General features: G+C 36.0%; 1 protein-coding gene across 4 annotated transcripts in view; it reads left to right on the top strand.

Moving 5' to 3' along the window:
* Positions 1–26,102, top strand: part of JMJD1C (jumonji domain containing 1C) — a 320,851-nt gene that overhangs the window by 87,068 nt on the left and 207,681 nt on the right. For 2 of the 4 annotated variants that reach the window (XM_032314092.1, XM_032314096.1), the window contains exon 2: positions 23,993–24,040. The exons of the other annotated variants lie outside the window; for them this stretch is intronic. In XM_032314092.1, coding sequence (XP_032169983.1) covers positions 23,993–24,040 — 48 coding nt within the window. The remainder of the gene's footprint in view (positions 1–23,992; positions 24,041–26,102) is intronic. 4 annotated transcript variants of the gene reach the window in all.

Here is a 26,102-nt window from a genome sequence, read left to right as displayed (position 1 = left end):
TATCTATTCTTGGAGAGTTTTTAGAGGTAATTTTAGTTAGAGATTGAGTTTGGTTTCACTTAACCGTAATTCCAAGTAACAGTGGTTAAACAAAACAGGTACTTAGTTGTCCCTGTTAAACAAGAAACCTAGAAGTAGACATTACAGGGTTGATGTGGTCACTTAAGGATGTTGCTTTTGAAGGTAGAGTAGTTCTCTCAATCTTTTCCTCAGGGTCAGTTACAACATAGGTGATGCTATTGCCTTGCCTGGTATAGCTCCAAACAGAAAGGAGGACAAAGTGGAAAAGGGCAAAAAGGTTCATATCATCTGTGTTTGTCCCTAGTTAAAGATCTTTCTAAGAAACCTCAGCTCAAGTTACCTCAAATCTTAATACATTTATGTCTTATTATCCTGAATTGTGTCACATGGCTATTTCTAGGAGGCTGAAAAATTTAGAATTGACCTGTATTGCCCCTAACAGAATTTGTGTGCTTTTGGAAAGAAAGCAGGGTGGATGGATATTGGGTATACAACCAGAGCTTGTGGTACTTTGGGAAAAGCCTCTTAGAGCTATAGGCTGGGACATCTTATTTTTCATAGTGGTGCTGCTTCTGAAACAGTAAATTAATTATGTCATTCTTAGGTGTTTTAGTGCATATTAATCTTACCAATGTATTTTCCTCATTTCTTTTTTTTAAAAATAATTCTCTTAACCTCTTCAATAATTAATTTGGTCTTTTAGAATGGAATATAATGGTAAACCTTTTTAAATGTTTTGTTGAAGGGTTGAGAAGTGATTTTTGTTTGTAAATCAATACACAGTCCTTAACATGGGTTTGAACTGTGCAAGTGCACATATATTTGGATTTTTTTTATAAAGAACAGTATTATAAATGTTTTTTTCCCTTCCTGTTGATTTACTTAACATTGTCTTCGTTCTAGCTTACTTTATTGTAGGAATACAGAATGTAATACATATAATGTACAGACTATGTGTTAATCAAGTGTTTATGTTATTGGTAAGACTTCTGATCAATAGTAGACTATCAGTAAAGTTTTGGGGGAATCGAAAGTTATATGTGGATTTTCAACTGTGTGGGGTTTCATACCCTAACTGCTGTGTTGTTCAGGGGTTAAGTGTATAATTTATTTAAACATAATCTTTTATCTGTCTGACTTGTCTACTCTTTTAGGGTTCCCAGACCCACTTCTTGAACATAATCTTCATTTTTTAAAAAAAATTTTATTTACTTATTTATTTGAGAGAGAGAAAGCACAAGCAGGGAAGAGACAAGCAGACTCCAGGTTTTGTGTGGAGCCCAACACAGGACTTGATCCCAGACCCTGAGATCATGACCTGAACCAAGATCACAAGTTGGATGCTTTCACGACTGAGCCACCCAGGTGCCCCTTGAACATAATCTTTTATGTGTCTGACTTGGCAACTCTTTTAAGGTTCCCAGATCCAATTTCAGTGAGAGGGGCTAGTCCTGCTACACATAACACCAAGCAGTTCTTGGACACCCATGGGATGACTGAAATTCAATTCAATCTGACACTTTCTACTCAAGATAAAATCAGATTCCACAGGTTAAGCATTCATTCCTTAAGATTACTCCTCCATCCCCCATTTTAGGTGCCAGTTACAAACACCAGGCTGTTAGTGTGCTTCTAACGGGCCAACTACAGATTGGAGAGTCCAACTATCTCCTCCTTGGGTTTAATTTGCTAGAGCAGCTCACAAAATTCAGAGAAACATTTAAACATATATCAGTTTATTAAAGGATATGATAAAGGATACAAATCAACAACCAGATGAAGAGATATATCGGCTAAGATCCTAACAAAGGAGCTTCTGTCCTCGTGGAACTTGGGAGCTGGCTCAGTGGTACATGAAAATGTTCTGGTTTCCCAAGTCTAGAATAGACACACACACACACACACACACACACACACACACACACAAGAAAGCTGCCTTCTTGGGTTTTTATGTGTGCTTCATAGTGATGATAGACAAAAAGTCATTGGTCATAGGCTGATTCAACTTCTGCCCCTCTTCCTTCCCTGAAGGTTTAGAGGGTAGAATTGAAAGGTCCAACCCTCTAATCACATGGTTGATCCTCCTGGCAACCAGCCCCCCTTCTGGTGGGATCCCAAATCACCTATTATAACAAGATAATCATTTCATCTTTATGGCTTCAAACTGTTTTGGGGAACTATGGATGAAGACCAAATATATATAACCAAATATATATTTCTTATAAATTGCAGCCACAAATTAGAGTTCTCATGACCTTTTCCCTCTTTTAGGTTGATTAATTTGCTAGAGCTGCTCACAGAACTCAGGGATATTTACTTAACTTTATAGCCAGGAGAAGAGATGCATAAGCTGAAGTGTAGGAGAGTCCCATCTAAAGGAGCTTTCATCCTCATGATGGAGGTTCATTGCCCTCCCGATGTGGATGTATTTACCAACCAAAACCTCTCTGAACACTGTACTGTTGGGATTTTATGGAAGCTTCCTCATATAGGCATGACCAATTATTAACTTCATTTCTAGCTCCTCTCCCATATCTGGAGGAAGATGGGTGGGGCTGAAAATTTCAAGCTTCTACCCCGGCTTGGATTTTCTGTTTGCCAGTCTCCATCTATCTAGGAGCCTACTCAGAGTCACCTTAATAGAACAAAAGATGTTCCTAGTGCACTTATCATTTAGGAATTTAAAAGGGTTTTAGGAGAACTGTGTTAGGGATATAGTCAAAGACAAATACGAGAACAAGAGATGCTCCTTGTTTTTTTATCACCTAGGAAATGACAAGGTTTTGATAGTTCTTTGCCAGGGACCAGAGGCAGAGACTAATATTTTCTCTTATCTCATTAGTCACTTAGAAAAATCCGAGCAAGCCACTTTTTTTTTTTTTTTTTTGAAAAAAAATTTTTTTTAAAGATTTATTTATTTATTTATTTATTTGACACACACAGAGAGAGAGAGCACAAGTAGGCAGAGGGGCAGGCAGAGGGAGAGGGAGAAGCAGGCTCTGCACTGAGCAGGGAGCCCAATGTGGGGCTCGATCCTAGGACTCTGGGATCATTACCTGAGCCGAAGGCAGCCACCCAACTGACAGAGACACCCACGTGCCCCGAGCCACTTTAAAATGACACTTACCTTTATAGATAAAGTATTTTATATGAGAAATGTTGTGTTCTTCATTTCAAAAGTATACATGATCATATATCTGATAATGGTTTAGTACCCAGTATACCCAAAGAATTTCTAAAACTCAATAACAGATGGGAAAAAGGGCGACACCTGGGTGGCTCAGTCAGTTAAGTATCTGCCTTTGGCTCAGGTCTTGATCCCAGGGTGCAGGGATCAAGTCCCATATCAGACTGCTTGCTCAGTGTGCGCACGCACACACACACACACACACACACACACACACTCTCTCTCTCTCTCTCTCTCTCTCTGACAAATAAGTAAATAAAAAATAAATCTTTAAATAAAAATAAAATAAAAATGGGAAAAGACTTAAATAAGTTTCTCTAAAGAATATGATATAGTAATAGCAATAAGCATATGAAAAAGTCCTCGATTATCTTCAGTCATTAGAGAAATGCAAATTAAAACCACCATGTACTATTACTTCACCCTTATTATGATGGTTATAACTTTTATTTATTTTTTCTTAATTTTTTAAAAAAATATTTTATTTATTTGACAGAGAGAGATCACAAGTAGGCAGAGAGGCAGGCAGAGAGAGAGGAAGGGAAGCAGTCTCTCTGCTGAGCAGAGAGCCCGATGCGGGACTCGATCCCAGGACCCTGAGATCATGACCTGAGCCGAAAGTAGCGGCTTAACCCACTGAGCCACCCAGGCACCCGGTTATAACTTTTAAAAAGCAAGAAAAACCACATATAAGACAAACCAAAAAACCATAAAATGACATGTGTTGGTGAGGATGTGGAAAAATTGGAACTTTCATACATTGTTGATAGATATGTAAAAAATTGTATAGCCCATATAGAAAACTGTTTGGTGGTTCCTCAAAAAGCTAAACCGAATTACTGCATGACTAAGCAATTCCACTCCTAGGTATATCTCAGAGAATTGAATGCTCGGATCAAACGGATCCTTGTATGCCCCTCTTCATTGCAGTATTATTTACAATAGCTAGAAGGCAGAAACAACCTAAATACCCAACAAAAGGTAGGTGGATAAATAAAATGTGGTAATAAATTCAATAGGATATTACAAAGCCATGAAAAGGGATGATATTCTGATACCTACTATAACATGAATGAACCTTAAAAATATGCTAAGTGAACTAAGCTATATCCAAAGGGACAAATACTGTATGATCCTACTTATTTGAAATATTTAGAATAAGCAAATTCATAGAAACAGAAGGTATATTAGAGATTACCTGGGGTTGAGGGGAGAGCAGAATGGGGAGTTACTGCTTATAAATAGTTTGTTATGGGGTACCTGGGTGGCTCAGTCTGTTAAAAATCTGCCTTTGGCTCAGATCATGATCCTGAATCCCAGCATTGAGTCCCACATCAGATTCCTTGCTCAGCAGGGAATCTGCTTTCTCTCTCTGCCCTTTATCCCATTTGTGCTCTCTCTTTCTCTCTTTCTCTCTCTCACTCAAAGAAAGAAAGAAAGAAAGGAGTTTGTTTGGTAAAGAAGTCTTGAAAAAAGACAATAATGATGGTCACACAACAGTGTGAAAGTAATGCCACTGAATTATAAACTTAAAAATGGCTAAAATGACAGCTTTCATGTTGTATCTATCTTATGACCAAAAAAGGACAAGAATACCTTTGCACTAAACTGCCTCATTTTAGTATGCAATAGCAAGACCTTAGATTTTTTTACTATTTTTTAATGACCAATATTTTAATTACCTCCCCAAGTTTCACTGTTTCTTTTCATGATAATCACATTCAGGGGACATACCATTGTTTGGCTGCTCTCCATGTAGTGTAAGAGTTGGGTACAGCATTTAATCATATTTGACTAGGTCAACTGGAGAAAAGGGGTTAGACTGAATGAAAAATATTTCAGGTAGAGGAAATGTAAGAAAAGTGTGAAACGGGTAAAATAAATCTATTAGTTGCTATGTTAGGGTGGGCAATTAGCATGTGTTCTTTTAACATTTTTGTTGCAGTTAAAATAATTTAATTTTTTAACTTTTTTTTTTTTTTAATATTATTTATTTATTTATTTGATAGAAAGCACAAGTAGTCAGAGAGGCAGGCAGAGAGAGAGGAGGAAGCAGGCTCCCCACTGAGCAGAGAGCCGGATGTGGGGCTCGATCCCAGAACCCTGGGATCATGACCTGAGCCGAAGACAGAGGCCCCAACCCACTGAGCCACCCAGGCGCCCCAATTTTTTAACTTTTTAAAAAATTTTCAACATTTTATTTATTTATTAGAGAGAGATAGCACAAGCATGGGGAGCAGCAGACGGAGGAGGGAGAGGAAGAAGTAGGCTCCCTGTTCCGACTCAGACTTGATCTCAGGACTCTGGGATCATGACCTGAGCTGAAAGCAGATGCTTAACCGTCTGAGCCACCCAGGCACCCCTAAAATAGTTTTATAATAAATGGCTTCTACTTCCTCCATGGTACCCAAAATTTCATTAAATTTTTATTTTGAGACCTGTCACCTTCTATTTTTTTTTACCTTTTAAAATATAGAACATAACTATATTGATCTGCTAGGGCTGCCATAACAAAATACCATAGGGTGGCTTAAACAACAAAGATTTCTTTTCTCATAGTTCTGGAGGTCAAAAAGTCCAAGATCGTGGTGTTGTCAAGATTGGTTTCTGGTGTGGACTCTCTTCCTAGGTTACAGATGTATACCTTCTTGCAGTGTCTTCACATTGCTTTTCCTCTGTACTGATGGTGAGTGTGAAGGGATCTTTAGTCTCTTCCTCTTTTGAGGACATCAACTTGTGGGATTAGGGCCCCACCCATATGACCTCATTTAATTATCTCCTTAAAGGTCCTGTCTCTGAATATGATCACATTGGAGGTTAGAGCTTCAACATCAGGAATTCTGGTGGACATGGTTCAATTCCCAACAATATATGTCATACAGAAAAGTGTTATAAAGTAGAGATTGTATAGCTTAATTATGTAAAGCAAATGCCTGTGTAACTACCCTCCAGATCAAGGAATAGAACATTGCCAGTATTCAAAAGCTTCACCAGTTCCTCTCAGAGTCATCACATCTCTTTTCTTCTACCTGGAAGTAAATGCCATCCTGATTTTCATGGCAATAGATTTTTCTTACTTTGCTCTCTAGTTTTGCCATCAGAGTTTATGTCTAAACAGTAAAGGTCTGCCACTTTGATAGCATCTTTTTGCATTCTATAGTGTCTAACTTTTTCCCCCCATTAATCTCACCAGAGGTGTATCAATTTCACTAATCTTTTCAAAAATGCACATTTTGGTTTTGTCAATCTTCTTTAGAGGGTGTTTGTTTTATACTTCACAAATTTCTACCCTGATCTTTATTTTCCTTCTTTCATAGAATGCCTATTTTGTGATTCTTTCTAATTTCTTATGATGGAGTCTTGTTATTTCTCAGCCTTTCTTCTTTTTTAATATGTGCATTTAAGTCTTTAAATTTTCCTTTTTTAGCGGTTCACTAGCTACATTCTACAAATTTTGATATGTAGTACATTTGTTGGCATTTGTTTTCACAGGAATACTTTAAATAATTTTTGGTGTTCATTTGATTCTGCTGGTTTTTTCTTCATGTTGCCTTCTCATGTGCTTGGTTTTGTTTGTGTGCTGGGCTCCTTATTTGAAAAATGAGTTGTAGGAATAACTTAATGTCTAGGATGATACTATCTTTTTCGTAGTGAATTTGTATTTGATTCACCCGGGTACCTGGTGACAGCAGTCCAGTTAAATGTTTTATTCTAAGTGTCATTTGAGATTTTCTGACTGTCTTTATTACTAAAAGATTTTCTCACCATCTTGTTCTAAGTGTCATTTGAGATTTTCTGACCGTCTTTATTACTAAAAAGTAGGCTTTAGACCATGCAAGAAGCGTTTTAATTCTGGGTCACTCTTGCTCCCAGGATGTAGCCTTCAGAGTTCTGATCCAGTTAGGGGAGTTACCATGGTTCTTACCTTTGGTGGACTCTACATAATGGACTTTGTTAGAGGTGGCCTTAGGGAGACCACCATGTGAGTCTGCAACTTGTTGTATTGCTTGGACTTTGAACTTCCGGGCAAGAGTAGCTGACAGTGCTCTATCTATTTATGGGTTTTTTACCTCTTCAGGTTCTTGGCTCAGTAATCCTCTCTACCTTGTTAGCATTAGCAATCAACTTTAACACAAACTTGAAATGTATTTTATCTACCTTTTTAATTGCTACAGAGATGGTGATATGAATTATACAGAAAGCAGAAACTTGTACATGGTATTTTGATTATTTGTTTACATATACGTCCTTTAGTTAGAGGTAGCTTTTACTGTTTATAACTCCACTCCTGGCAGTGCCTAATACATAAGTACATGAAAAATACTGAGTGATTTTAGCATGGATTTAAAAAATATTTAGACAGGATGCCTCGGTGGCTCTATTGTTTAAGCGACTGCCGTCAGCTCAGGTCATGATCCTGGAGTTCTAGGATTGAGTCCCTTGTTGGGCTCCCAGCTCCTTGGGGAGTCTGCTTCTCCCTCTGACCTTCTCCCCTCTCATGCTCTTTTTCTTTCCCTCTCTTTCAAATAAATAAATAACATCTTCTTAAAAAATGTAGACAGACTTTCCTTTTACCCATCAAAGAAAAATAAAATGAATAGTTTAATGGCTTTATTTCTTCTAATACCTTCAGTACTAGTCTTAATAAATTTAGATGTTATGCTCTTCACAGTGGGAAGCCATGAAAGATTGTTGAAAAACTGTTTAGTGCTTTTTAAGTGCTATAAAAGTAGATTAATTTGAAAACTGTGTGTCAGAATAGATATTTTGTCAGGATGCATGTTACAGATACCCTCTAGTATGGCAATTTTCTAAGTGTGATCCTTAGTGCAGTACCATCAGCATCACTTAGGAACTTATCTTTTTATGATGATAATATTCTTGGAAAATATTTAGCACAGATCCAATATTAGTTTTTCTTAGAATTAAATTATAATCCTATATGAAAGAAAAAAAAGTTTATTAGAGCAAAATTATAATCCAGTTGAGTTCATTGTAAAACAAAAACTTACTGTATTAGGAAGATGATGTAGTTCTTACTTGACCACATCTGTCTTAATCCAGTTGTTTTGCTGGGATTGGATTTGTAAGGGCCCAACTTTCCTTAACAGTAGTCTCACTAAAAGTATTCTCTGAGGCTCCCATGTGGCTCAGTTGGTTAAGCATCAGACTCTTGATTTCAGCTCAGGTAATGATCTTAGGGTTGTGAGATTGAGCCTTGCTTGCAGCTGAGCTGGGAGCCTGCTTGGCATTCTCTCTCTGTCATTCCCTCACATGCTCTCTCTCTCTTAAAAAAAAAAAAAAAAAAAGTTCTCTATTTTGCACTGTTTTGTAATTTGTATCTACAATATAGTTCCTTATTAGTATATAGCATAATCATAAGCACGGTTTTATGATTCATCTACTTCCTAGTAGCTTTAACATATTTTTAAATGAGAAGAGATTTCTGTTTTACTTAAAACTACTAACGTTAAACTTCTAAAAACAAAAGCTTCATATAGTCACTTGATCATTTATGTTTTGCTCACTAATTTTCTTAGAGTCCTTTGGCAAAATGTTTTAATCTAAGACTGAAAACTCCTTTCGTAATTGGATAGGCTCATATAAAAGGGCACATTCTTATGTTTAAAAATATTTCATCATTTTATAGCTACAATGTAAACTTTGACACCAATTTGAGTGTTTAACATAGAGTAATAACGTGAAAAGAAAAGTACTTTAACTTTTAATTTTAGCTTTAATATATATTTTTAAAGATTTTATTTATTTACTTAGGGGAAAAGAGAGCACATTAGCAGGGAGGAGTAGCAGAGAGAGCGGGAGAAGCAGACTCCTCCCCACTGAGCAGGAAGCTAAAAGTGGGGCTCGAACCCAGGATCCTGAGATCATGACTTGACCTGAGGGCAGACATTTAACTGACTCAGCCACCCAGGTACCCCCAAGCTTTAATATTTATGTTCTTAAAAAATAGAAGATCCAATAAAGCAGTACCTCATATAGATCTGTACGTTGACAGTGCTTCTTATAATATTATAATTCTTTGGTATCCTCTTGTGTTTCGTTACTTGTTTAAACATTGATCAAGTTTCCATAGTTGTAGAGTATGGAATATGTTCAAAGTGATTTGGATCAAAAATTTTTTTGAAAGTAAGTGACATCAGTCTCTCTGATCATAGAAAAATCTGAATGACAAGTTTTAACAGTATAACTTTTTATAAACTCAGTCATCTTAATGTGAATTAGTTGCAAAATGAATCATTCTACTGAAATAAGTGGCCTGCTATTATATTTTCATACTTGTATACATAATGTATATACATACATAAATGTAATGATAAATACTTATCATTACATTTAAATTATCCTTAAAATTTCATTTAGATAAATAGCACTTTTTGGAGTGTGAAATTAAAAAATTGATTACATAATTTTTTTTACCAAAGGAAGGTATGAGGTTTTATATACATACTTCATAAACATGATAAACATAATTTTAAAGTAAAATGCAAATAAAATATTATAACCAGGTTTTAAATGTATGAATTCTGTGGGGGAAGAGATAGACTTCGCTACAGTTTATTACAAAGCTAGGGTTATATTTTGTTACTTATGTAAAATGGTGTTCTTTGTTGAGCTTCTTTCAGTGCTAGGAGAATTGTGTAGTTCATTGATTGCTTCCATGCAGTGGAAATCTGACCTTCAGCAGATGTTTGAGAAATTGCCAGCACACCATAATCAGCTGACTAGAGAGTTTCCCCCCTTATTTGACAGATATTTAACTGCAGTAACATGCCAAAGAAATTTTAAACATTTTTTTGTAAAATCAAAATTTTCTACAATATTAAAAACACACTAAAATATTGACAAAACAAGATGGATTATTTTCTCTAGTTATTGATTACATTTCAGGTGATTTTTACATGTTGACATAAAAAATACACTAAGAAGATTATTATTGTTGAGTGAACAGTATTTTACATTCTTATTGAAAATATTTTTGCCTGTAAAATATCATTAAGGATTGAAATAAGTAATTTTTTTCTTGGTCCTATTTTTCCTTGTGCAGTTTAAACATGACAAGTTTCTTTTTTATGTTAGTGTTCTTATCTAGTTCTTATTTAATTGTAAGTATCCTTTAAAAGTATAGGCTCTTTTCTAGAGATTAAGTGTATCATGGAGGATTTATCTTCTGTGGAACTCCAGAGCAAGGTGCTGCACAATTGCATGTTAAAGCCTGTTCTCAGAAGGAGAGGATTTTTAGAGGATGTACGGGATTCAGCTGTGTAGTTGTGGGAGCTCAGCATGAGCACTCTGAGCTCTGTTTTCTTCAGTTTCATCGATTGAGTATACAGGAAGGCAGGGGAAGGAGTGCCTTGATGTTTGAGAATCAAGTAATGAATTGATAGTACCAACAGTTGCTAGACTGGATCTTTTCCTGCAGGTGCTGCTATTCCATAGGACATTGCAGTTGCTTTTTATTGTGTCAGATGTGCAAAAAAACAGTTTTTATTTTGAGGAGAGTTAAAGTAATATAATCCTCAACAGTTCCATTTTATGGTTTTGTAATAATTAGTTATGACTTAGGTTTATATACTGATTAGTTCTTCTAAATAAAGGTTTATGATGAAGTTACAATTAAATTAAGTGTCAGTATGTGCTTATGTGTCACCTTGAAAAATATAGATGTTACTTTAAAGTCATACCTTCAATAGATTGAGTATCAGAAGTTCTAAGAATATGCTAAGCCAAAACTTAAAAAAATCAAACATCTGTGCTATAGTTTTGTTGAATCAACATGAACCAAACTAATGGCCAGTATCCATTGTACTAAGTGATAACCAGTTTCATGTTTGCATGTAAAAGTGTTAAAGAGAACAATATGGATCATTATTCCTCCAGTAATGTTATTACATTACGGTAACCTTTCATACTAATGCTTTCGTGCAAAAATCATGTGTGAGGTTTTATTAGGTGAGTTATATAATTTATAGCAAACTGGTGGCTTTAAAATATATAGATAGTATACTAAAGTTTGTTTATTTTTAGGGCACTAAAGTTTTAAATTTTAATGAAGTGTATCTGATCTGTCTATAATGTTGTGATACTACATACTAATATTGAAGTTTTAGGTAAGTCATTTTATGTGAGGAAAAATTATGTTCTTAAGTGAGATTTGGTAAGTAACCATATTCTTATCCATACCCACATTGCTACATTTACTCAATTTCAAAAGTGCTGGAATGAATTTGTATTTTAAGAGGGTATTAGGTTATAGAGTTGGCAACAGCAGAGAAAAATGCATCTAATCAAATTAACTCTTAAAACCCTTTTGGGGAAGACTAACCTGTTGCTTTATCATTCATCTGACACTGCTGGCTTTTCTTGTTTTAGTAATGGAATAGTTTTGTTTTTGTTTTTTGTAATGTGGGGTTTTTTTGGGGGGATAATATTAGATGAAGTGATTTTCTTACACTTACATCTTTCTTGTATCTCCAGATATTAAAATCACACTCATCTTTTGGGCAGGGTTGTCCCTTTATGAGAGCCATGAGAAAGCTGTGAGGAGAGTTCTAGCTTAAGAAATTAAAGGGTCTTGAAGTCCGGACCCTTTAATTTCTTAAGCTAGATGTCCATCAACAGATGAATGGATCAAGAAGATGTGGTATATATACACAATGGAATACTATGCAGCCATCAAAAGAAATGAAATCTTGCCATTTGCAACAACATGGATGGAACTAGAGCGTATCATGCTTAGCGAAATAAGTCAAGCAGAGAAAGACAACTATCATATCATCTCCCTGATATGAGGAAGTGGTGATGCAACATGGGGGCTTAAGTGGGTAGGAGAAGAATAAATGAAACAAGATGGGATTGGGAGGGAGACAAACCATAAGTGACTCTTAATCTCACAAAACAAACTGAGGGTTGCTGGGGGGAGGGGATTTGGGAGAAGAGGGTGGGATTATGGACATTGGGGAGGGTATGTGCTTTGGTGAGTGCTGTGAAGTGTGTAAACCTGGTGATTCACAGACCTGTACTCCTGGGGATAAAAACATATGTTTATAAAAAATAAAAAATTAAAAAAAAAAAAGAAATTAAAGGGTCCTTTAGATCTCTAAATTGAAATTTCTAAACTGGAAAATACACCACGGAGACTCAAGTGTGCTTTTTAAAGAGGAAAAAAAAAAAAGTTTGTAGTGAAGATTTCCTGTTAAATAAAGTTTTCTTAATAATAGTTTTGGAAGGATGTGCAGTATTCAGTTAATTTTAAGAAATAGAGTTATCTTTGTAAAAGTCTGTGCTTCTCATTCCTTCAGTATCTAGTGATCTTTTACTCTGGTTCTCATTCAAGTGTAGATAGAATCAATCAACTTTTTGTTTCCTTCATTGATGTGGAATGTCATTGTGCTTGTAATTTTGAAATCCTAATTTTCATCACAAAATTTTGTAACTGTCATCTATTCAGCTTTTAATCTGACTTGAGGAAGAAAAGTGTAAATGTTTGCTGAAGTTAAAAAGATATGCTTTACTTAGATTTCCTAGCATTCTTCTCTGTCTCTCTTACCCATAGCTTACATGGATCCTCTGCCATTATCTCCTGATACCATTTTTTATCTCCTAGCAAAGCAGGAAAGAGTAGGTTCAGCATAAGGTAGCTGTGAAGGACTTTTCTCCCCCCAGAAGGGAGTTTAGCTAACTATTTTACTAAATGAATCTAAGATTTCCTCCTTCTCAATAGTGGAAACTGTTGACATTGAATGTTCCTACAATATGAGATTGTGTCTCTATTTTGTAAGACTCTGCTGAGGGAACTCGTATTAAAAATCTATACGTATTAAACTAGAACATGTTCATTTAAAAATATCTTATTTTTATGTCATTTAACATGTCATTTAACAGAGGTTAATTTATTTCATCCTTAACATATTTAAGATGGCAAAACATAAATAACCCCTTTTGGTATTCAGCACCCAAACTGTTTAAGTCCAAACAGTGCTGTCAAATCTAAATAATGAAGAGTACTTGTCTTCGATCTATTTTCCTATTATCTCTTTCAGATAAATACACAAACACATATATTGAAAGATGAGACTAAGTATTTGGAAATTATCTTTCACTGTGCCTGATTACTATGGGTTAAGTCTTAAGATAGCTCTGAACTGGGGGCACCTGGGAGGGTCAGTGGGTTAAAGCCTCTGCCTTTGGCTTGGGTCATGATCCCAGGGTCCTGGGATGGAGCCCCACATCCGGCTCTCTGCTCAGCAGGGAGCCTGCATCCTCTTCTTTCTGTCTGCCTCTCTGCCTACTTGTGATCTCTGTCCGTCAAATAAATAAATAAAATCTTAAAAAAAAAAAAAGGTAGCTCTGAACTAGTAAGTCTTCAATCATTATTTAGCAAGTTTTTGTGATGATTATTTTGATAGCATATCCATGTGTTGTGGTCTATTACTTCTTTTTAAAAATTGTATCATACAGAATATACACTATTTTTTAGCTTAAAGGAATAGATTTTTATCTACTCAGGTATCTACCATCCAGATCAAGATATAGAATGTTTCTAAGGTACTATCCTTACCCAATTGCCCCTTCCCAGTCTATACTGATCCTCCTCTATTCCACTAATTCTATCAGTATGGATGAGATTTGCCTATTGTTGAACTTCAGGGGCATTTGAGTGGCTCAGGCGGTTACGCTTCCAATTCTTGATTTCAGGTCAGGTCATGATCTGGGATTGAGCCCCATGTTGAGCTCTGCATTCAGTGTGGAATATGCTTGAGATTCTGTCTCTGCCCCTCCTTGTGTGTGTGTGTGTGTGTGTGTGTTTGTGTGTGTTCTGCTTTCTCTCAAATAAATCTTGAAATAAATGGAATCATGCAGTGGCTTTTTTCTTTTTTTTTAATGCAGAGGCTTTTGAACCCTATGATATCTGTGAAATTCTTGGTCTTAGTTTTCTAAGGCTGCATTAACATATCACTGCAAACTTGGTGGCTTGAAACAGTAGAAATATATTTTCTCAATTCTGGAGGCCAGAAGTATGAAATCAGGTTGTTGGCAGGGCCACACTCTTTCCTTAGGTTCTAGAGGAGAATTTTTCCTTACCTTTAAAGGGAAGCATGACCCTGAGGACACTTGATTTCGTACTTCTGACCTCCAGAACTGTGAGAGGGTAAATCTCTGTTTTTCTAAGCCACCAGGTATGTTAATACAGCCTTAAAGAACTAATACATTCAAAAAAAAAAAAAAAAAGAACTAATACATTCACCTGCATTATTAGATTTACAAGAAGTTCATTCTTTTTTTGCCATGTATTATCCCATTGTATGAATATATTACTATTTAGCTGTCCTTTGAATGATGGGCATTTGGGTTGTTCCCACGTTTTGGCTTCTGAGTAAAGTTGCATTTACTTGGATTTTTTAGCCATTCTCATAGATAGTCCAGAGGGGCTATTGTAATTTTAATTTACATTTCATTGATGAGTAATTTGCTTAGTGACTTTATATGCTTATTGATGAGCATGCATATTCTCTCCCATTTTTTTGAAATGCCTGATCAAGTCTTATACCTATTTAAAAATTTGGATTGTCTTTTTATTTCATAGGAGAATTTTATATATTCTAGTTATAAGTTACCAGCAGCAGGATTTGGGACTAGAGAGAAGCAAATGTGGCACCTAGGGTGCAAATTTAAGGAGGCACCCACTCTTAGGTTTGAGTTCCCTATGTTCCCAGATTGCATTTCCCCCAAAGCATTCCTGTGGGTCACTCTCTAAGCCTCTATTAAAAATGTTTCCTCATTAGAAAGTTATTATATCTAAATTAGCGTCCCACTCTTCTGCCATTCTGTCATCCTAGACACCTCTGTTTTTGTTCATAGCACTTACCACCAAATGACATACTTATGTGTATGCTTTCTTATTTTTAGTTTAATGCCCTTCAAAAGAAAATAATGCTCTATAAAGTAGGGGTTTTCTTTTTATCCCCTTCTGTTTATGAGTCCCTGTTTACGATTAGTGTGTGGCATGTAATAAAGCTGTAAAAAATACTTATTAGATATTAATAAAACAATGAACTTGAGACAAGCAAGTATCCCCCCCCCAAAAAAAATTCCATTTTAAGCATGCTAAATATACTTTGCAGATAGTATAGTTAGAGATTGAACTAGGTTAGCAATTGGCAAATATTTTTTGTAAAGGTCCAGAGAGTACACATTTTATGTTTTGTGGCCCTTATAGGCTGTGTCACAACTGCTCAACTCTGGTATCCATGTGAGAAAACATTCATGAACAATGGATAAATAATGAGAATAGCTATGTTTCAATAAAAGTTTTTGTATAAAAACAGATGGTTGGCTTGTAGGCCATATTTTGCTTACTGCTGGACTAGGTAATGGAGAACTATAAACGTGGGACTTAGAAGCTTGATCATCATTCAGAAAGTAGTCATTATATTTTACGTTAATAAAGTGAGATGACAAAAGGAATTGTTCCAAGAAAATTAGTCTGGCAGTATTAGGTAAGCTAGAGAAAAAAGTGATTGGAGGCAGAGAAAATAGTTAGGAAACATAGAGATTACTATACATGAGGCACTTGTACTGAATCTTTATATTTATTAATTTATTTCATCCTCACAAAACCATGTGAAGTAGATACTGCTGTTAAGTAAGGAAATGCAGCATGGAGAAGTTAAGTAATTTACCTAGGTTCACACAGGTATAAGTTGTGGAACAGTAGTTGAAGATTGCTCCTTATCAATGTGCTGTTTTGTTACATCTCATAAAGTAGTTGGAGCTAGGGCGCCTGGGTGGCTCAGTGGGTTAAGCCGCTGCCTTCGGCTCAGGTCATGATCTCAGGGTCCTGGGATCGAGTCCCACATCGGGCTCTCTGCTCAGCGGGGAGCCTGCTTCCCTCTCTCTCTCTCTGCCTGCCTCTCCATCTACTTGTGGTTTCTCTCTGTCAAATAAATAAATAAAATCTTAAAAAAAAAAAAAAGTAGTTGGAGCTAATCTAGAATATTGGCAGTGAAAGGGACAGGACACCCACCTCTCCTCTGATAACCGTCTGTTCTCTATATAAAAAGTCTGTTTTTTGGCTTATCTCTTTTTTTTTCTTTTGTTTGTTTCTTAAATTACACATATGAGTGAAATCATATGGTATTTGTCTTTATCTGGCTTATTTCACTTAGCATTATAGTCTCTAGATCTATTCATGTTGTTGTCAAGATTTAAATCTTTTTTTTAATGTCTGAATAATATTCAGACCATATATATATACCCCCCACACACACACATACATGCGCGCACGCGTGTGTGTGTGTGTGTGTGTGTATCACATATTCCTTATCTACCGTTCATCAGTCAGTGGACATTTGGGCTACTTCAAAGTTTTGCTGTTGTAAATAATGCCACAACAACACAGGGTATATAGATATCTTCGAATTAGCACGTTTGTATTCTTTGGCTAAATACTCAGTAGGATCATAGGGTAGCTGTTTTTAATTTTTTGAGGAACCTCCATACAGTCTTCCACAGTAGTTACACCAGTTTTGCTTTCCTACCAGTGGTGCACAAGAGTTCCTTTTTCTCCACATCCTTGCCAACATTTGTTGTTTCTTGTGTTTTTTATTTTAGGCATTCTGACCAGTGTAAGGTGATATACTTCATTGTTTTGATTTGCATTCCCCTGATGATAAGGGATGTTGAGCATCTTTTCATGTGTCTCTTGGCCATCTGTGTATCTTCTTTGGAGAATGTCTATTCTTTATACCATTTCGTAATTCTACCATTTGGTTTTTTGGTGTTGAGTTGTGTAAGTTCTTTATATTTTGAATACTAACCCTTTATTGAATATGTCATTTGCAAATATTTTTTCCCATTCAATAGGTTGTCTTTTAGTTTTGTTAGTTGTTTCCTTTGCTATGCAGAAGATTTTTCGGTTTTTTTTTGTAGTCCCAACAGTTTATTTTTTTAAAGTTTATTTGTTTTTTCAAGTAACTTCTGTACCCAATGTGCGGCTCAAACTCCGAATCATGAGATCAAGAGCCGCATACTCTTCCAGCTGAAACAGGCTCTTCTCAGTAGTTTATTTTTGCTTTTGTTTCCCTTGCCTCAGGAGACATATCTAGAAAGATTTATTTATTTTTTTTAATTTAAACAGTTTTATTTATTTATTTTTTTATTTGACAGACAGAGATCACAAGTAGGCAGAGAGGCAGGCAGAGAGAGAGGAGGAACAGGCTCCCCGCTGAGCAGAGAGACGGATGTGGGGCTTGATCCCAGGACCCTGGGATCATGACCGGAGCCAAAGGCAGAGGCTTTAACCCACTGAGCCACCCAGGCGCCCCTAGAAATGATGTTTTTGCCAATGTAAGAAAAATTATTGCCTCTGCTCTCTTCTTGGATATTTTTGGTTTTGGGTCTCATATTTAAGTCCTTAATTCATTTTGAGTTTATTTTTGTGTATGGTATAAGAAAGCAGTCCAGTTTCATTCTTTTGCATGTAGCTGTCCAGTTTTCCCAAAATCATTTGTTGAGGAGACTGTTTTTCCCATGTGTACTCTTATCTCCTTTGTTGAAGATGAATTGACCATGTATGTAAGTTTCGGTTTATTTCTGGGCTTTCTTTTCTATCCTATTTATCTCTCTGTTTTTGTGCCAATACCATACTATTTTGATTACTACAGCTTTGTAATAGAATGTGAAGTCTGGAATTGTGATACTGCAGCTTTTTCTTTTTCAAGATTGCTTTGGCTATTTGGGGTCTTTTGTGGTTCCATACAAATTTTAGGATAGTTCTAGTTCTGTGGAAAATGCTGTTGATATTTTGATAGGGATTACATTAAATCCACAGATTGTTTTGGGTAGTAAGGACTTTTTTTTTTTTTTTAAAGATCTATTCCTTTATTTTAGAGACTGAGCATGAGTGGGAGAAGCAGAGGGAGAGTAAGAGAGAATCTCAAGTAGACTCTGTGCAAAGCATGGAGCCCACTGTAGGGTTTGGTACGAAGGACCAGGACCCTGAGATCATGGTCTGAGCCCAGCATCATGTGCTTAACCAACTGCGCCACCCAGGTGCCCCTGGGTAGTATGGACATTTTAACAATACTTGTTCTTCCAGTCCATGAGCACAGAATATTTGTTCGTTGTGTGGTCTTCAGTGTCTTTCATCAGTGTTTTATAGTTTTCAGAGTATAGGTCTTTTCACCTCTTTGGTTAAATATATTCCTAGGTGTTTTATTAATAGTGCTTCATTATTACTATATAAAAATTCAGTGTATTTCTGTACATTCATTTTGTATCCTCTGATCTTACTGAATTCATTTCTCAGTTCTAGTAGGTTTTTTTTTTTTTTTTTTTGGTCGGAGTCTTTAGGGTTTGCTATATATAGTATCATATCACCTGCAAATTGTGAAAGTTTGACTTCTTCCTTACCAGTTCAGATGCCTTTCATTCCTTTTTCTCATCTGATTGCTGTGGCTAGGATTTCTAGTACCGTGTTGAATAAAAGTGGAGAGAATGGACATCTTTTTCTTGTTCCTGATCTTAGGAGAAAAGACCTTATTTTTTCCCCATTGAGTATTTTTTCCCCCATTGAGATTTTATTTATTTATTTGTCAGAGATCACAAGTAGGCAGAGAGGGAAGCAGGGGGGTGGGGAGCAGGGTCCCCGCTGAGCAGAGAGTTCAGCTCCCAGAGAGACCCTGGGATTGTGACCTGAGCCCAAGGCATCAGCTTAACCCACTGAGCCACCCAGGTGCCCCTGACTTTCTCATCTTGAACCACTCTTGCATCCCAGGAATAAATCCCACTGATTATGGTGAATGATTTTCCTTCCCTCCATCCCTTCTTTTTTAGATTTTATATTTTATTTTTAAGTAAATTATATACCCAACATGGGGCTCAAACCCATAACCCCGAGATCAAGAGTCACATGCACTACTGAGTGAACCAGCCAGGTACCCCTCAGAATGATTTTTTTAAATGTATCGTTAGATTTGGTTTGCTGATATTTTGTTGAGGATTTTTGTATCTATGTTCATCAGATATACTGACTGTAGTTCTCTTTTTGTGGTATCTTTATCTGGTTTTTGTATCAGGGTAATGGCTGACTTTGTAGAATGAAAATTGGAAGTTTTCCTTCCTCTTCTAGTTTTTGTAATAGTTTGAGAAGAATAGGTATTAAGTCTTTTTAAATACTTGGTAGCATTTAGGGCACCTAGGTAGCTCAGTCAGTTGAGTGACTGCCTTCAGCTCAGGTCATGATCCGGGGGTTCCTTGGATGAGTCCTGGGTGTTGGGCTTCCTGCTTAGCGGGGTGTCTGCTTCTCCTGCTTTTCTTCCCCCTGCTCCTGATCTCTCTCTCTCTCTTTCACTCTCTCTCAATAAATAAATAAAAATTTAAAAAAAAAAAAGTGTTTTGTAGCATTCACCTGGGAAGACCTTTGGTCCTAGACTTTTGTTTGTTGGAAGTTTTTGATTACTGATTCAATTTTATTGCTGGTAATAAATCTGTTCAAATTTTCTGTTTCTTCCTGATTGAGTTTTGGTAGGTTTTGTTTCTAGGAGTTTATCCACTTCTTTCTTTCTTTTTTTTTTTTTAAAAGATTGATTGATTGATTTGATAGTGATCACAAGTAGGCAGAGAGGCAGGCAGAGAGAGAGGAAGGGAAGTAGGCTCCCTGCTGAACAGAGAGCCTGATTTGGGGCTTGATCCCAGGACCCTAGGATCATGACCTGAGCCAAAGGCAGAGAGGCCTCAACCCACTGAGTCACCCAGGCGCCCCGAGTTTATCCATTTCTAATAGGTTTTCTGGTTGGTTGGCATATACAATTTCACATTATTCTATAATTTGTAATTTTGTGGTTTCAGTTGTTATTTCTCCCCTTTCATTTCTGATTTTGTTTTGTTGAATCCTGTCTCTTTTTCTCTGATGATTCTGGCTAGAGGTTTATCAGTTTTGTTCATGTTTTAAAGAATCAGCTCCTAGTTTTATTGATCTGTTCTATTATGTTTTTTTAAGTTTCTATATTATTTATTTGTGCTCTGATCTTTATTATGTCCTTCCTTCTGCTGGGCTTACATTTAGTTTGTTCTTTTTCTTAGCTCCCTTACCTGTAAAGTTAGGTTGTTTATTGGAGATTTTTCGTGCTTCTTGAGGTAGGCCTGTATTGCTATAAACTTCCCTCTTAGAACTGCTTTTGCCTCATTCCAAAGATTTTGGACTGTTGTGTTTCATTTCTTTTCTTTCCATGTAATCTTTTATGACTTTTTTTATTTCTTGGTTGACCCATTCATTGTTATTTAACCTCTAGGTGTTTGTGCTCTTTCCAGGGTTTTTTTTGTTTGTTTGTTTGTTTTGGTGGTTGACTTTCAGTTTCATAGCATTGTGGTCAGAAAACATGCATGGTATGACTTTGATCTTTTTGAATTTGTCGAATCTTGTGTGGCCTAATGATCTCTTCTGGAGAATGTTCTAGGTACACTTGAAAAGAATGCATATTCTGCTGTTTCAGGATGGAATGTTTTGAATATATCTGTTAAATTCATCTGGTCTAGTGTGTCATTCAAAGCCGTTGTTTACTTGTTGATTTTCTGTTTGGGCAAAGGCTAGCCTGGGAGGAGCCACAAAAATTGGTGGGCGGGGAATGCAGTTTTAACTGGGTATGTGCAGGTCTTCCTTCCAAGGGGTCCTCCACCACGAGACTGAGATCCCGCAAGGGTCAGGAGATGCTATGTTGGGAAGGTTTGGTTTGAGCTTACAGGTGAGGGATCTGCAGCTCCAGGACTCAGGCAAGTGTGACTGTAAAAGGCGAATCCACCAAATCTGGGGGGCGGGGCTTGGTGTAAGAGTTAAGTAGTTGAATGTTGGTGTTGTGCTGGTTCCTTTGGGTGGCTGTGTGTTTATGCTGGTAGGCAGGGGAGGGAAATGGTGCCTGCCAGCTCCTTTGTTCCTGCAGGAGTCTCCCGGTGATCTCTGCCCCTTTGGGACAAGCTCTCAGATTAGTAAAGCACTCTTCCTCTCATATACCCTGGGCATTTTTCAACCTGCTGCTTCTACACACTCTGTGGTTATTGTGCTGTCTTTTTAAAGGCAGGTACTCACCTTCCTGTTGCCCTTCATGCTTCCTAAGAACTGGGCTGCTTAGTTTTTTAAATTCCAGGCTTTAAGTCCCACTGATTTTTAGAACTAAGGAAATTCGGCCCCTCTGCATTTTAAAGCCAGCTGTTAAGGGGGTTTGCCTTACCGCATGCAGGCTCCTGAGTATGATAGCCTGTTTCTCTCCCTTCTCTGCGCCAGGTGCCTTTAAAGGATCTGTATTTAATCTGAAACTTGACCCATATCTGATTGTATATAGAATTCTGAATTAAGAGATTGGAAATGATTTTTCCTCAGAATTTTGAAAGCATTGATCTAATGTCTTCCTGATTCTGGTGTTGCTTTTAACAAGTTGTGCAGTTCTGCTTTTTAATCTTCCATATGAAAGAAGCATGTGGGATCTTCTCTTTTGTTTGTGCTTTGGAAGTTCATGACATTCCTAGATAGGAATCTCTTCATCTGAATGCTTATTGCTTTTTAGGAGTTGCTTTTCAGTCTGGGAACTTTGATTTTCAGTTCTGGGAAATTTGCTTGAATTATTTCTTTAGTTCCCTCTTGGGTTTTTTTTTTTCTCTTTACCAGAACTTTGTTTTGTGGTATAGGACCACACGGGTCCTCTTTCTACAATATTTTTTTCTCCCATATTTTTTTGTTGTAGTTAGTGGGAAAATTTTTACAACTTTATATTCTAAATCTTCTGTCGAGTTTTTTCATTTCTATCATAGTTTAATTTCCTAAAGTGTTTTTGTTTTCTAGCAAACTTATTTTTTGATAGCTACCTATTTCTGTATTTTGATTGTTAAATTTATTGAGAATATTAATATTAGGGTTTTATGGGGGGGTTGTTGTTTTTCTTTTTGTTTTTTTGTTTTGTTTTGTTTTGTTTTGGCTTTCTTCTCCTTTCAGAGTCTTCTTGTCTTTCAGTCACTTTATTTCTCCATGTGTAATTTAGTCTCTGTGTTTTAAATTTGATATTTTCCTCACATGAAATATATGATGATTCTGACTACTCAGATTTAATAGCTTTAACACTTTAAAATATACTGGGAGCTCTGAGCAACAGGGGCAGGATTTGTTGACTATACTTTTAACTGTCTGGAGATCAGGCTTTTTTATTTTTTTTAAACTTTATTTATTATTTCTTACATAGCACATACCTCCCCAATGGATCAGGCTGCTTTTTTAGGGAATATCTAATGTCTGTATTTAGGTGTGTTTAAACTGATAAGGTTTCCCAGAGGTATCTGCCAATCTTTTCCCTTTCAAAGTTTATACCCATTGAAGTAAAGGAACAAAACTAGGCATTTTGGGAGAGGTTTGGTTCTCAGCATATTTTGTTATATAACTTTCGCTTGATTTTCCTCTTTTAGTAGCAGTCTCTGTCTTCAGTCTGCTTTAGTACACTCCCTTATTCATACACCCTTCAATAACCTTTTCTAGGGGGAGAAAACCTCCGCTTCTACAAAGTGAAAGAGGAGGCAGTTGCTAGGCTAGATCAAGCTGGGTGTCTAGCTGCACCTTAACCAGACTAGTATCATTCTTCTTATTAGTTCTCAACCAATATTAAACCATTGTGGGCTTCCGGGGCGCTTAGGTGGCTGAGTTGCGTTAGTCATCTGACTCTTGATTTTGGCTCAGGTCATGATCTCAGGGTGGGCATGGAGCCTCCTTCAGATTCTCTCTCAAGAAAAAACAAAACAAAACCATAAAAAGACATAAAGAACTGTTGTGGGCTTCTGTGTTGTAAATTGGAGTGTTTATCAGCTTTCCTAAATTCTAACTTTAGCTTAACCTTTTATTTCATGAAGTCAGCACTGCTCTTGAAGTCATTTTAATATTAGTTGATTCTGCTTATTTTTCTAGTCTGTTGAAATTTATTGGAATCTTCATTTTATCATCCATCATGTTAATTATTATTAACTTTGCATCCTGTTGAGCCAGCTGAGTATCTTGACTAAAGTATGAAGTTCGAGCACCGTGGATTACTTTTTTTTTTAATTTTTTTTATTTTTTATAAACATATAATATATTTTCCCATGGATTACTTTTGAAGACATTCAATCACTTTTCTTTAGTTCTTGGTTAATACTGTAAGTTGTATGTTTTTTTTCAGTCCAGCTATGAGTACCAAGTTATCCTATATTATTAATGACCTTATGTAGTTTTTAGTTTATTCTTCAAAGTATGTTCAATATCTTTCCCTACAATATTAGAATTTTAAAAATCTAGTGTATTAGTTACACTAGCCTCCCTAAAAAGAAGAAATTTATTGATAAAGAAAAAACTTAAGATCATTGTGAAATAAAATTTGCTCTTGGTATAACCTTTTTTCCTTTTTTTAGTGCTTACAAGCCAACTTGCAAGTAATAATTTTTGTACTTTGGATATAGATCAACATTAATGGATTGTCAAGAGCCTTTTCAACTCAAAGAGTCTTTGTTTGATACACGATTTTCTTAGAAAAAAATGTTTCTCCATTTCCCAAGTCAGTGCATTTTAGGAATTATTTTCTTATGATGTTTTGCAGATTATACACATTAGAACTGCATGTCTAATTCAGACCTATGATTATTTAGGTTCTGTAGACAAAGACTAATTTAAAAAGTTAGCTAGGTATTCTCTTACTGTCTTCTTTTCTCATTTCAACTTCATTTACTTTTTAACTATGTTTCTTCTACCTTTTCCAGTTTTCTACTCAATTCTCCTTGGTGGAGAAGATGGATGCAAAAGAGGAGGTGTGAGTAGTTCTTTATTCTCTCTGCATCTGTTAACATTACATCATCTTTCCCATGCAGTATTCTTGTTTCTTCTTAGTTCGTCCTCTTACATTTATACAACCAATAGGCCTGTTTGGTTTTTCTTTGTACCACTGATAACATTTATTCTATTCTGACAATATTATAAATAAATATGGTTTTTGATATTAATTCATAAATATTCTTAGTTACATTTCCCTCCTTCCATTATTTATATATGTCCTTTTAAAATCTGACATCAGAAAACTACAGTAGCCATATTGTTTCACTCACTCATCAACTTCATTTATTCAGTCCACTGACATTTATTAAGTTCCCAAAGTATATCAGGCCCTGAGAAATAAGATTGATATGACTTTTACTAGTAGAGTTCATACTTTCATAGGTAATATCTCCTCCTATTTCTTATTGGAATTATCCATATTTATATAATTAGAATTGTAATTTTTACTTTTTGGTCTCCAATTCACATTGTTGAATATTCTTTTCTTTCTTGGAGCTATGTGTGATATTACAAAAGTAGACTCAGGTTTGAGTTCTAGCTCTGCCAAATGTTAACTGTGTAATGTTGAATGAATCACTTAATCTTTCTGGGTTTTACATTTCTCAGCTATAAGATATACTTAGTATCTACTTCGGGTGAGTTGAGAGGATTTAGTTGTTAAAAATGAACCGAAAGGAGTGTACATACATGTACTATATAAGCTTCTTAAATTTAAGAAGTTATACTGTGGTATTCTTATAAGGCTTGCTACTTAGATGTTTATGGCAGTGCTTTTGAAATATGATTGTAGGCCTCTTTGGAAATAAGAACTGTGTCATACTGATATTATTCATTGCAACTAGTAAATAGCAATGACTCATTTTTTTGGATTGAATCTCCTAAGAAATGGACTTAGAACAAGGATTAATATAGTTCCTATTTCTTGTCATATATATGTACTATCTCTTGGTCACAATTCTGACATAACAGTGACAAATAGTTGTGTACCTGATAGCATAGCTTCAAAATACCTCAAGTAAAATTTTATAGAATTGTAGAACTTAAATATAGGCAGTTTTGCAGTCATAGTTGGAAAATTTTAATATCTTTCCTATAGCAGTTGATAGAATAACTACATAAAAAGCTAGCAAAGACATTAAAGATTTGACATTTTCATTCATCTTGATTTAATTGATATTTTTGGATCACTGCACTTCATGCTGCAATAATACAGTTTCTTTTCAAGTGCACATGATATATTTATCAAAAGAGACCATATGCTGGATCATGAAATAATTCTAAATAAATTTAAAAGGATGGAAGTAACACAAGAGTGTTGGACTTGGATCATGGTGGAATTAAACTAGAATAATAACAGTATGATGTCATTCGAATGTTTGGTTATTAGACGATACCCACAATTTGTGGGTCAAAGAAGAAATCACAAGGGAAATTAGATGTCATTTCAAACTGAATGATATAATGCACATAACAGAATGTATAGATGCATCTTCAGGGTTTAGAGAGAAATTTATTATCTTTAAGTGCTTATATTAGAAATGATGGAAAATATAACCAATGACCCAGGGATTTACCTTAAGAGAGAAAAATAAGGGCAAATAAAACCCAGCTATGAATATGGCAGGAAAAAAGAGAAGAGTAGATCAGTGTGGGTCTTTTGGGTGTTTCAATTGGTTAAGCATCCAGCTCTTGATTGTGGCTTGGAACATGATCTCTGGGTCATGAGATCAAGCCCTGTGTTGGGCTCCACACTGGGGGGTGGCCTTGCCCTTTGCCCCTCCCTGCACAACAAAGAGTAGATCAATGAAATAGCCTGTAAAAGGGAAAAGGTGAACAAAATGGTACTGAGGTAATAATTTTCACCTGTCCGGTTCTTCCTCACTTCCCCTCTCCTTTCAAATTGCAACATACCCATTTGGTCAGACTGTGGAAAATAGGCACTTTCTCAGACCTTGTCTATTGGAATACAAAGTAGTACAACCTCGTGTATTGGGAAATTTGGCATTATCTAGCTAAATTAAATATTCATCTACTCTT

The sequence above is a fragment of the Mustela erminea genome, chromosome 14 (genome assembly GCF_009829155.1).
Source record: "Mustela erminea isolate mMusErm1 chromosome 14, mMusErm1.Pri, whole genome shotgun sequence".
NCBI classification, from domain to species: domain Eukaryota; kingdom Metazoa; phylum Chordata; class Mammalia; order Carnivora; family Mustelidae; genus Mustela; species Mustela erminea.
This window is presented reverse-complemented; position numbering and strand designations above follow the sequence as displayed.